Consider the following 13,520-nt stretch of genomic DNA (forward strand, 5'->3'; position numbering starts at 1 on the left):
TCTTTGGCTATTTTTAAAGAGAATTGTTGTTTGAAAGTCCTTCTTTTCACCCTTGAAAGTGCTGAGGCACTGTTGTCAAATGCAAGGAGATGTCTTGGTGCCCAGGTGAGGTGCTTCAGAGCTCAAATTCTGTAATTCTTCTCATGCTGGAAATATGTGTCTCAGAGGGATGATCAGCAGAGATGTAGATCTCTCTGGGAATAACTAACTAATCGCTTCTCTTTTTTTTTCTTTTTTTTCCCTGTTCTCACTTTGTTAATATGTCATAACTTTTAGAAAGGAATAAACAGCCTGACTTTTACTGGCCTACAGTCACACCATGTTTATCAAACACAGATGAGAATTGCTATAAATGTCTTGCTGTAACCTCGATTTTGGCTTTTATGGCCAGAGGTGGTGTGGAGGGGTGTGAAAAGGTTTTGTTATAGTAAGTGTGGGTTCACTTACTTCCCTTCTACCCCTTCGCCAAGGATTTCTGACTGATTCCAGGGCCTGTTCTCTATACTGAGATTGCAGTTTGTTGTTGTTTGCCTGCTAAAGAAGGAGGAAGACTTTATGTGCCTTCGTTTCTTCCTGATAATTTTTTCAGAGCGAGTAGAAGACAGACACATAAAACTTGTTTAGTTTTTGATCTAGACCATCCATAGTAACTTTTTAATTTCTTTTGATATCTTAAAACTCAAATTTACTCCTAGTAGCAAAGCACCAATGCTTACAAACACAAAATAAATTAGAGTTTTGGGGAATCTAATTCCACTGTGGGTATTGGTTCTTAGTAGGAGGGAGTGCCATGATGGAGTTGAGCCACTGAGGAGAAGTTTCTGATCTACTGGAGTGCAGCAGGTAGAACTTCTCATCCTTGCACTTTCGTAGTCATTTGGGGACAAAAGACTTCCAAACCATCCCCATTTTGAATGCTTCTACCATATAATTATCTTCTTTTTGTGTCTGAATTAGAGGATGACATTTTCTGCACATCTAAATTCTTGACTTAAATTCTTTATTACTAACCTTTGTCCCTTTTGTTTCATAGGAGATGATACTTTAAAGATATGGGATATTAGGCAATTCAAAAAGCCTCTTAATTCAGCAGAAAGACTGCCCAGCTTCTTTCCAATGTAAGTACTCTAATTTATTCCAGCTAGTTGAAATGGCAGTAATTGTGCTGAACGGGAGGGATTCTACCGGAGTTCTCCTCCTCGGTTTTCATTACGTCTGGAACTGCGCAGGAAGGACTGCGCAGGGAGGACTGTGCAATGATGATTCTTGGCTATTTTAGGACTTCACGTTGCTTTAACAGATCTCGTATTTTTTTGTGATAATTCACAGCTAGCTTTGCTTGTTTTATGCCATTTTCAGTCTCACGTCTTCAGTCTAATTTGATTAGCAGCTTTTCAGGACGTGGCCAGTTCATTGCCTTATGTTTATGTAATGAGATATATAAGTAATCCTTGTTCTTATTTGCTCTATGATTAATTAAAAAAAGAAGCTGGATTGAAAAGTAGACATAAGATGAAGGTGCATGGTGTGAATTCAGATTATGAAGTTAGAGGTGCTAATGACTGTGTTCCTTGGTACTAAAATACTATATTGTACTGCATAGTGCTGAGTATTGTATTTCATATTTTTATTGGTATTACCTGCATTTCTATAGCTGAAGCGTAGCCAAATCCAACTCTAAGGACATTTTATACTTTTGAAATAAGATCTCAGAAAGCAGGTCATGGACAACTGAATCTTAACTGCAATTTGTAGCATAGAGGAAAAGCAAACAAACAAGTATTTTTGGCCACTGTATAAACACACTGCCTTGCATCATTGAAGAATGTACCATCAGCAAAAACAGATTTCATCTTTTTTTTTTTTTCTTAATGCTGATAACCAGATTTGAAAATCCTTTTTTTTTTTGTTTGTTACTCATGTTGAAAAGTTTGCAAGACTTCTAAGCAGGGGAGAATTTTGTTGGGAGGAGAATTTTTATTGGATATGCCGGTTTTGCACATTCTGTGCACAGCTGTAATTGTACATGTGAACTGTGTCTGATAAATATATTAATAGATGACAGCTGACAAAAGATTTTTTTAAATCTTTGTTTTGAAAGAATTAACAAATAGAAAAGATTATTTTGAAGGAGTGCAATTTATATATAATTTCTGTATACATTAATTATTGGTTTGCCCAGTACGATGACTTGTTTTCTTCAACAGGACAGATTGTTGTTTCAGCCCAGATGATAAAATACTTGTCACAGGCACCTCTGTTAAGAAAGGTGGTGGCAGCGGAAAGCTTTTTTTCTTTTATCGGGAGACATTCCAGAAGTTGTATGAGATAGAAGTTACAGATGCGGTATGTATTAGTTTGGGTTTTTTTGTGAGCTATTCAAATTATGAATAAAATCATATTCATATGCTTTTTTCCCCCCTTATACAGGTAATGACCTACTATCACTACTGTAATTTTTTACTACATATTTAAGAGACAGAGGTAGAGTGGCTTGAATAGGTGCTATTCTCCGTTCAATTAAAAAAATAAAAGAAGATCTTGGGGCATGGTGTTTAAGCACTGGAATCCCTGCTTTGGTGTTACCATTGCATTTCTCAAGGATTTCTGTAAACCTTTCTAGAATTGTGAAGTGAGGCACGAATCCTAAAATTCTTATGTGTTTATGCTGTTTACCCCATCAGTTATCATGATGAAATGCCATATTGTGACAAAATTCCTACTCGTCCCTGAAACTAGACTTGTGGTTACTATAGAATACTTCAGTGGACTGTATCTTGTGTAAATGCAACAATTTTGTGGCAAAAGGAAGGCATCATTAGGAATCCCTCCATCAAAAATACCATTCTCACCAGTAATCTAAAACCTTAAGTTGTGAATCTGTGATAATATCATAGTTGATACACTCTTGTGTATACAAGTAAGCTTATACAGCAAACAGGAGTGGGAGAAATTCAAACAGATTTGCTGTTGCTGAAGTATTGCTATCAGGTTGTCTCAAAATTGAGAGGTAAATTTCTGTTGTATGGCCATACATTGGTACGCTTAAGTCCCATTAGTTGATGCAGTCTGTCAGATAGCAACTTTGTCACTTTGTTTCAGGATATTGTTTTCTCCTTCTGTACTTTTCTTAACCCAGCAGAGCAGTCTTTCCTAGCACAGCCAACCAAACCCCCTTGTGCTGGAGATCATTTACACAGAATTTACATTTGTGTTTACCTTTCTTTTCAAATCCCATTTTCTCTTCTAATTCATCCTAAAGCAGAATCTGCTTAAGGGTGAATGTTATATCCCTCATTTCTGTGGCAGCAGTCTTGCAAATAAAAGCCACAGGATTCATGTCAAAGCAGAAAGTATGTGTTTTTTCTGGAAGGGAAAAAAAAAAAACAGTTTTATTTTAAACATATATTCTAAATACAGTTTTATATGACATTGGAAGTTTTATTTAGTACTGAAGAATTTCTCCAAAGATAGCATAAATTGGATTTTAAATTTTTCTCCTATGGAACATATCAAACTTCAACTCATGAGCATTTCTGTTTTCTGATACAAGTATTATAACCAGATATTTATCACCTTTTTGTGAGACAAAACATTAATGCCTCAGTATCCCCTCTGAAACTTCATGACAGGGAAAAGGAAAACAGCTTCATAAGATAGAGCGCAAGAGGTAGATTGTTGTAGGAGCTTCTGTCCATGGGCACAGGAAACGAAATAGCTTAGCAATTCCATTCACAATGAATTTTGGCTCCTTAGAGCTAAGTGTCTGGATGTGGTCATGGTGGCATCTCCATTTAGTGGTGGTAAAGTCAGTATCAGCACATAGAAACTTCACTTGAGTTTTTTGACTGCAAGAATGAGAAGTTTGTCAATGGTGGATCCTGTATCTCCAGAAGAGATTAAATAGTGAGAATTACTGCTCACCAAACGTCTTGTTTTGCGTTAAAAGGAAATACAATTTTCATTTGCTAACTTTGTCTTCCGGAAAAATGGTTATTTAGTTCTCTGAAACAGAGGGTCTGTTTACCTGCTGTGGTAGACAATGCTACAAGACAGTCCAGAAAAGATTGTTTTGCTATCAAATTTCTCCCAAAATTGAGAGGTAAATTCCTGTTGTTCTGCCTCAAAATGCAAGAGAGTCATGGAGCTGAGAACCAACAGTAGGAAATTGTTGGAAAAACAAAATTAGGGATCAGTAAGCGACTTTACTGGGGCAACTTATGTAGTAAAATTTTATGTATGTGTACGTATCTCAGCACGTTCATACTTTCATACTATAAATTTATATAGGTGCTGATATTTATATGGTACTTTTTAAGACTGTAGTAAATTACTGTTGTCTATAGAGTTTTAGTGCTTCTGTTTTTCTTCATTTGTAGTTATAAAATTTAAGACTGTCATTCCCCTGCTTTGAATATAAGAGATCAAATGAAAATAATGGAAATAATAAGTGAAGAATTGAGACTTTTAAATACTGATCTTATGACATAATTTTCAGTGAGTCAGCTCTAATAATACGTCTACAATCAGTCTATCCAGCTTCCAACTTCAACACTACACATGTAAGAAAAACACAGTAGAAAAACACAGCTAAGCATATCAACCTGAATCGAAAAGAAGAAAAATTACTATAAGCGGTGTTACAAAATAAAAGCAGTATATTTTCTCAAGATCTTCCTGTTTCTGCTTTTTCACTAGTGTTTTTTTCTTGTTCTCAAGTTGCAGTGTTTGATGAAATATGAACACAAAAAGGCATGCTAAAAACAAATGCATTTTCAAGAAGCTGGCTTTTGTATTTTATAAGCAGTACATGCTGTTTGTTGGAAAGATCATTGGCCTGTAAATTGGTAGGTTAATATCTTGCATGTAGTTTATCAAAGTGTTTTTTCAGCAGTGCAGCAATGACTTGCTTTCTGCGGACTACTTCCCTAGTTTCCATTTTTTCCTTATACTCTCTCAAAAATGCAGATAGCAGTTAGTGTAATTAAAGATAAACACTTAATGTTGTCTAAGACTTCAGTTTGTCTTCTGTAACTAAATAACTTACTACTTTACCTTTTGTATGTTATCTAGTGCTTAAATGTGTAATTTTTATATTTGTTTTGGCTTTTTTTAGGCATAGTATAGATGAAGTTACATTATGCCAATATGTGTAGTAAAAGCACAAATGCACCAATATGTATCTCTCCAAAGAGCTTTATCTGCTCTCATTCCTCATGAAAATAATTTCAGTGATTTCAGTTGGATTCACTCCAAATTGCTAAAGAAAAATGACATCATTGGTCATTTCTTTCAAGTATAAAATGAAAATAATAAGACTTTTTGAGGGCATCTATATACCAGTTTAGTGGTAGAAGGTATATAATCAGAGTAACAAAATCTACTGTGAAGAGAAAACAAACCATTCATGTGTTACTTTTTGATTTCTGAAGGATTTTAAAAGGAAGTGCTGGTAAGCTTAGAAAATTGAAAAACACTAAAGAGCAGTAAACATTATCTTAAACCTCCTTGGTAAATAGCCAGTGCAATTGGCCTGTGAATGAACCTAGGTGCTAATGGGAAAATATTTAATGGGAATGTTTGACCAAAGCTGTGTCTGGCATTCCTTTCCATCATACCACACAAACCTTTTTACCTTTTTTCACCTTTTCTTTCAAGTTTTCATGGGAAGACCTATTACTGTTTCAAAGGTGCTGGAGTAAAACCTTGTGGTTTTACTAATGGACTAACAGTCTGATCAGTCTCTGCTCTTGTGGCTGGGTGTAGAATATAAATTTGCTTTTCATTTCATGTATTAGTCTTTTTTTTTTCTTTTTTTTTTTTTTTACCCCAGTTACAAACTGTAGCTAAACTAGTGACTGTATTGTTGTGTCTGCTACTGAGTGCCATCCCACCATGCAGGCATTGGGACTTCTGTAGAACTCAAGCTATACTTTTTGAAGAAAAACTAAGTGTCGAAAGTGGTGCAGACCGCAGGCTCCATCTCTGTCCAGTAGCAGTGTACTGGCAGGAGGAGGTGGGAACAGGGCAAATACACAATGATGCTTCTCTGACTATCTTGTTCTGCCTCTGGTAATCTGTAACTTAGAGATATCTTGATGCAGACATAGGAATTTTACAATTAATAGCACTCTGTGGATTTTTCTTCCAGGATTTTATCAAGGAGTGAAATTACCCACGTGCAGGTTACTTTCAGATCATTTACTTACTGCAGATTAGATCAAAACTCAGGGGTGGGAGCTCCTGCGTCTCCCACTCTCATAAGGAAGCTGATGCTCTGCATGCAGTGCTTCAGCCTTACTCTGGCTCAGCATCTACAGGTGTGACTGGAAATTATGAGGCCTTTGTACTGTAACCATAGTTATGTGTGCTAAACTGTACAGAATTGCTCTCTTTTTAGTAAGAACTGAACTTTATAAAAATCCTGCTATACACGTGAAGCTTTTTCGTAGTTTTTCTGTCTCTTCTATCTTGACAGTATTATCTGTGAACAGTTCTTTTGCTGTCACCTCAAATATTCATAAGTTTATATTAACCTTTCTCAATTTGAGCATTTGAGGCTTATTTTATATGGAAGATTTATAATTGCATGCAGAATGTTTCTTCAGTCCATTTAGATAGCCGAGGAGATTTAAAGAGATGTCGGGAAATGTAACTGCCGGAAGAGGGGTATGAAGTGTGTGCACAGAAACTCAGAGGCCATTTCCCATTCCTTGGGTAGCATGAGAGGAAGGAAGACCTGTAGCTGCTTGGGCTTGAAGTCTCATCTTTTGAGATGTCTGTAACTGCACTCTTTTTCTAGTATGGAAGGAAGATTTCATTGTCAGATGCAAGTCAGGGAGGGTTTATTCCTAATTCTGGTTTTGGTTATGCAAGTATGCGATCTTCCTGGGAACCAGTTATAAATACCTAGTGTATGGGAAACAGAGTTGGGTACACAACGTTTCCCCCAATGTCAATTTAATTTAAAATAGCTGTGGATAGCCACTTGAATCACTCTCACATGTCTATCATTCATTTGGCTAGTTCAAACAGATCACCCAGTAGTTATCCTATTACAGACAAGATTGATTTTGGCAGCAGTAAAGCAGTCCTTTTTCCCATATGGAAAGGAGAAGTAGTACAACCCGTTACTGCCAAGCAAGAGTGGGCACTGAAAAAGAAATAAAAAGTTGCACAGTTACAGAAATTGCTATTTTTAAATGAAAATGTAAGTAACAATTTAATTTAAATATGAGCTCAGATGATGAGATTGTGTGCATTATAAAATGAGATGTGCAAGTTTTTAAAATATTCTGCAGGATTTTGTAGATAAGCAACAATACAAAACCATAGATTTGTGGTTGTTTTGGGAAACCTGTTTCTGTTAGGAGAATTCTTCAGTATTTTCTTAGTTTCTCAAATATAGGTAAAAGTTAAATTATTAAATACTTCTGAAAATACCTCTAAGGGATGTTTCAGGAAGGTCTGCTGAGACAAGCTATAAATAAAGATTCTTTTTAGATTAAAGAGTGAAAAGGAAAGAAGGAATAAGGAACATGAAACTTCCAGCATCCTTTCTGCACAGTTGATATAGGATTGTGGTATTTCTTTCCTTGACCTCAAACAATATCATTTACTATTTATAAGGCACAGTAATACAGTAAAGGGCTTTTCCACTGTGGCCCGTTTCACTAAGATTTAAAGCTTTTGAATTTAAGAAAAATAAATTCTGCTAACTTCTGGAAGAGATCATCATGCTACTTCTGGGGTTTCTTTAAAGCCATTTATTTTATTTGAAAGGAAAATCCACATTTTCCACAATAAGGAAGTAAATGTAATATTTAAGGTCCAGTAAATTTTTGTGCTGATTAAAGTTAAAAAAAAAAAAAGTATAGAAGGTGAATCACAGGAATGTATCTTTCTTTATAGTGAAGTAACTTGTCATTTTTTATTCTCTGCGTTTATATCTGTAAAGACAATGTGGTCCTTCCCTTCATATATCCAGCAGCAGCATGTACTTTGTTTTAGGGGAGCTGTCACTAGAGGTTTGAGGAATGCGAGAGAAATAAACTGTGCAGGTTTCCTCCCTGAAACAGGGAGTGGGGGTTTTAAGGGAAGGTTGTCTGCCTTGGTTTTGTGATATACTGTGATGAAAGTGTGGCTGTAATTTTAACGGAGCAGGTGCTTGAAAATGCCCTACCTTGCAGTCACAAGGAAAACAGTTTGCCACCTTGACTAAGTGCCTTTTTCTATTCATCAAAAAAGGAAAGTGTTGTTCAGTGGCTCAATTCACTTCTAAGAATACATTTTATAGGTGTACCTTGAAAGGTAAGTGATACAGCATTGCTATCCATATGTTCTATATTGAGACCCTGCTTTCAATTATTGGCCTCTGAAAAAGTTTTTAGGATATTTGTGGTTTCTACATAGAAAATTGTAAATTTTATCCGTTTCTGGTCCCTTTTCTATTGAATGTTTCCACACATTTTCTAAGTCATGTTTCACAAGGGAAAACATTAGTGTTGTTTCCTCTACTACTGTATTCTCATGAGTATTTTAAATCTAATGATAGCAGGTCACTGCATTCTAGATATTCCCTAACCTCCCACCTCATTTATTGTAGTTGGCTCTTTTCCTTGGAAGAGCTCCAGGGGAATCCCAAACCTGAAGATTTTTGCAACTGGGGTTTAAAGTATTTTTAAAGATTTTTAATATGATATTAGTATATTTTTATTGTGTAAGCAGCCTTTTTTTGGATCAGAGCATGCATAATATCAACATATGAGTGTAAACCATCTTTTTGCTCAAAAGAAAGAACAAGGTGGAGGCCAACTTGTAGCATTTGTTGTTCAACTTCACAGACATCTGGAAATGTCATAGGTCTAAATCTGTGATTTAATCTTTTTTAAACTTAAAAATACAGCAGCTTTGTAAAAGTTACTCAGTCTTCATTTTTCCCCCTCCGCTGGTTGGTGGGTGCATCCAGGCAGCAGACCAGCCTTTCCCATATGCAGCAGCATGGCAAGCCAAGTTGTTGGCTTTTGGATCACCACTGGACTCTTAAGAAACTAACGGAAAGAGATTACAGAGAATGCAGTGGCAATTAGTGTTGTCTCTGAGCAGGATTTCTGAGCAGGATCGTTTCTACGATTCTTAAGGCAGAACTTCTGTTGTTCTTGAAGGGGAGCAGACAGTTAATGTAGCTGCTGTTTCACGTAGACCTTCTGCAGTGAAATCAAGGTGAATGTAGGAGAAGGAAAGACCTATCTATATAGAAGCCTTTCCTTACTATGCTAATTTTATGGGTTGATTTTACTTTGCATTCTACTTGTCAACCATCATTATTAATGATCCTTGATTATTATGTAGAAATACTGATGTTTCTGCAAGTAAGACTGCCATTAGCTTCATTAGAATATTGAATTTCTAATTATTTTTTTTAAAATGTTTCCCTTAAATTCCAGTTGCATAGAACTGGGGAGAAAATATCTCTTTGTACATTTGGGAGAAAAATGTGCTGAAACATTTTCTTAGAACTCTTTTAGGCCTGTTTCTGAACTTTATAGAGTATGAGGGAATGAGAGGGAGGAAATAAGTGTTTTCTTCTGAAGCTTTGAGATTTTGAAGACAGGCAGGAGTCACTGCTGCCTGTAAGTTAGAGTGCGTATAACCTTTCTTGCAGCCCAGCATCATGAAATTTTTAGTATATTCTGAGGCATTTTCCTCTCTTTTATCAAGGAGTGCATGCATTCTTGCTGGGACGTGTTTCATAAGCAGTTGCAGAGAAGTTTTCAGTCCATGAAGACTGTGGGCCACTTCAAACGCGTCCCTGAACACTTGTACAAAGATTTGATTTGTGTCCCCTATACAGCAGTCTAAGTATCTGAAGTTTCTGAATGGTTCCGCAGCTTCATTATAAAATGGAAAAGCTTGAAAGCTACTGCTTTAATGTCTTTCCTAATTACAGAAGTTGTTTAAAAGCGGCGGTAGCCAAACAGGAATGGAGAAAATCGTTGAAAGGTTTTGTGGTAGTCAGAAGCTGTCTTTAGCTGTTAGCATCCAAATATTTTCATGTGTTATTTGAAGACATATAATTCCTTTGAAATAAGTACAGTTTTATCCAAAATAACTTTGTACAGTTCCCTTCTCTTCTGGGAAGACATATCACTAAAGTCAGATGGACTTAATGTTGTTCAAGTTCCAGAACTATAGAAGATCAGGCTGGAAGGCACACTGAGATTTGATCCCTCACTCTGGCACAAGCTTCAAATTGCTTACCCCTCTCAAATATAAAGATAATGTAATATTAGGCTTAAGTAAGGTGTAATGTTAATTTGAAAGGTAATTACTGTTTCTTTAAAATAATACTCATAAGGGGTTAGGTTTCCTAAGTAGTATTACTTAATTATGTTTTAGGCTCCTACGTGTTTAAAAGGTAATGCATAGCACAAGCAGTACTTCACCATGAACATGGGGGGGGGGGGGGGGGATTACAAGAGAAAAGGCAGAATAGATGTGCTAAATAAACTAGCTGCACCTATATTTGCACTGACTTTGACAGACTGGGTTTTTTTTTTTCAGTAATGTTGGAATTTGTAAAAATTACAATTAAGGTAAATGTTTAATTCAGTCAGAAAAGCCCCATTTGGCCACTGCTGTGGTGACCTGTCCTTATGGAGTCCACGACCATGGTCAGAATGTCGTTTTACACGTTTGCTATCTTCCCTGCTGACATGCCTCTTATCTAGCTGTCTGGACAGCCAAGTGCAGCAAATCCGAGTAGCGCTGTTCAAACAGAACGCATCACATACCGTCATGGCCACTGAAGCAAAGCTTGCACGTAGGAAAGGGAGAAGGTTTGTTTAAGGTTTTCTTTTCCTAAGTGAAAATATTTTTTTTAGAGCAGCAGCTCTTGCTGTTGCTTTTTTATTGTATAGCTTCAGAGCAGATTCTGAAGGAATTATTTATTAGATTGTAGGTTAGGAAAGGGGTAAGCAATAAGGGTGCGTATAGGCTGTGTTGTTTCTGTTTTATCCCCATTCAGTTTTTAAGTACCTCCAGAGCTAGACCTGATTGTTCAAGCTAAGATTCTAAAGATTTGTTGGACAGTTTTAGGAGTTTGTATCTGCTGTGTTCTTTCTGCATTAGGAGTATTTAATTTGGCTTCCAGGATCCTTTATCCTTGAACTGGAGAGTTTTATGTAAGCAGCACAACATGCTGTAATATAGATCCTTGTTAGTTTTCTGTTTTTCTTATGTAGTTATTTTGGCTGCTGTAGGCTGCAGGGATTCACCTGACCAAATATAGATGTCTACAGCTGATCCAGTCACCCTAGGCTCCTTTTCTAATCCACAGAGAAAAATAAAACACATCCAGACTGTGATTTTTATCTCATCCTAAAATAGATATCTGTAATAGGTTAGATGAAGGCCACTGCAAAATGCTTATTTCTCTCCATTAACTGTAAAGGGAGGTGAAAGGTTATAGGCATTTAAAGAGTAGACCTCTAAAGATAAGAGGTGTAGACATCTTAAGTTTGTTGAGGTAAGTCCCACCTAAGATCTTCAGTTCCCTTCACTGGTGCTGATTCTCTCCTGCTAAAGCACCAGGACATTTCATCTCTTGTGCTCTGACCTTGCCAATAGCAAAGTAGGAGATGATGGATTACTTTTGCACTCATTTCTAGTGATCTAAGGATTTATGACCATAGACAATTTACAGGAGAAAAGCCTGTCACTTTATGAAAAGATTGTGCGAGCTGAGAGTCAAGTCTACACACAGAATCACAGAACAGTCAGGGTTGGAAGGGACATGTGGAGATCATCTAGTCCAACCCGCATGCCAGAGCAGGGTCACCTACAGCAGGTTGCACAGTGTCCAGGTGGGTTTTGAATGTCTCCAGAGTGGAAGACTCCACAGCCTCTCTGGGCAGCCTGTGCCAGTGCTGTGCCGCCCTCAAAGTAAAGAAGTTCCTCCTTATGTTAAGATGGAACTTCCTATGTTCAAGTTTGTGCCCGTTACCTCTTGTCCTGTCACTGTGCATCCTTGAAAAAAGACTGTCCCCATCCCCCTGGCACCCTCCCTTTAAGTATTTATAAGCATTGATAAGATCCCCCCTCAATCTTCTTTTCTCTAGACTAAAAAGACCCAAGTCCCTCAGTCTTTCCTCATAGGAGAGATGTTCTAATCCCCTAATCGTCTTTGTAGCCCTTTGCTGGACCCTCTCCAGCAGATCCCTGTCTTTCTTGACTCTCTTGCACCCGATTTCCAAACATAACTGTCAAAACATCATCAGCTTCACCTTAGAATTACAGAACTTTATCTAAATTTTAAAAAACTTTCGTTTTAAATCAGTGGAAACATCTTGTGGAGGAAACATCAAAACCCCATGAATTCTTCCTTCAGCAGTTAGAGATGTGTGAAAGCCAAGGATTAGTGTGTTCCCTTTCCATTTTCAGTATTTATCTGGAATTAGCAGTAGTTTTTTTCCAGTTGTAATTTGCAAGGAACTCACTTTTGCTTTTTCCAGTTTACAAGTGGGATGTTGGCTGCACACTCACCACAGAGATAATATGAATATCAACTGTATGTCAGCATCATTCAGTAGAGATTTCCACCTTCTCAGGATAGTTTTCTGTACATTGTGAAAGTAGATAGGTGCGTCTTCTTCATTCACCAGATCTGTTTGTCTGTTAAAACAATTTTCACTAATATGCATGGGAGTAAACAATAATTTAGTGAACTTAGCCTAAAAGTCTGATAGCTGCAGATAACTGAATAATCAATCCTGGCATTTTGGAGCAAATGTGTAAGCGGGCTGAGAGGCAAGGACTGTCAGAGAAAGGTGGTACCTGAAGTGAAGAGAAGGAAAAATTGAAAAGGTTTATTCTAACAGTGCATAACAGATACAGAAGAATGTTTTGTTTTTTTTTTCTTCTTCCCTGTGTGGCAAGGAGGAGCTTTACTAATGAACTTGGTAAAGTTGATACCTTATCATGCAATATCTGAAAATACACTTCAAATGAAATACTCATTTTTGAAGACAAATGCATGGTATTTAACCTGAAAACTTAACTGTTTTAAGGAAGAAGAAGTTCTTTCCACAGAAAACAATGTCTGACTGAGAAGCAGTAAGACCTCCCAAAGGGAGGGAAAAGAAATCAAAACATCGTTGTAAACTATAGCCCCTGTAATTTACTTTTCATTTTGGAGTAGCAAGGGAAGAGTATAGCCCCATTGACTGAAGTGCTGCAGAAGTGTATGGTCATTCCTATTTATGACAAAAATATGAAAGTCCTTGGAATTTTTTAGAAAACGGTGAAACTTGATATCATGCCAGTCTTGTCGCAAATTATGACCTGTGTTCCATTACATTAGTATATGCATACACACATATGCGTCTGTCTAATAAAATTTTGCTAACAACAAAAGATTGGCTGTTATCTTGGGGTACATATAAAGGTAGTTACGTTTTGTTGGATATCAGACAAAGATTCAACTGAAATGCAAAAAATAAGAAATCAATGCTTTTGTACAG

General features: G+C 36.8%; 1 protein-coding gene across 1 annotated transcript in view; it reads left to right on the top strand.

Moving 5' to 3' along the window:
* The window catches only part of WDR70 (WD repeat domain 70), a gene marked incomplete at its 5' end in the record, with an annotated part of 140,027 nt that overhangs the window by 104,948 nt on the left and 21,559 nt on the right, over positions 1 to 13,520 (top strand). Inside the window, 2 exons of the mRNA XM_082496965.1 lie at positions 1,034 to 1,118; positions 2,208 to 2,346. Coding sequence (XP_082353091.1) covers positions 1,034 to 1,118; positions 2,208 to 2,346 — 224 coding nt within the window. The remainder of the gene's footprint in view (positions 1 to 1,033; positions 1,119 to 2,207; positions 2,347 to 13,520) is intronic.

This window comes from Vanellus vanellus (assembly GCF_965231255.1).
Source record: "Vanellus vanellus genome assembly, chromosome: Z".
Lineage (NCBI taxonomy): Eukaryota > Metazoa > Chordata > Aves > Charadriiformes > Charadriidae > Vanellus > Vanellus vanellus.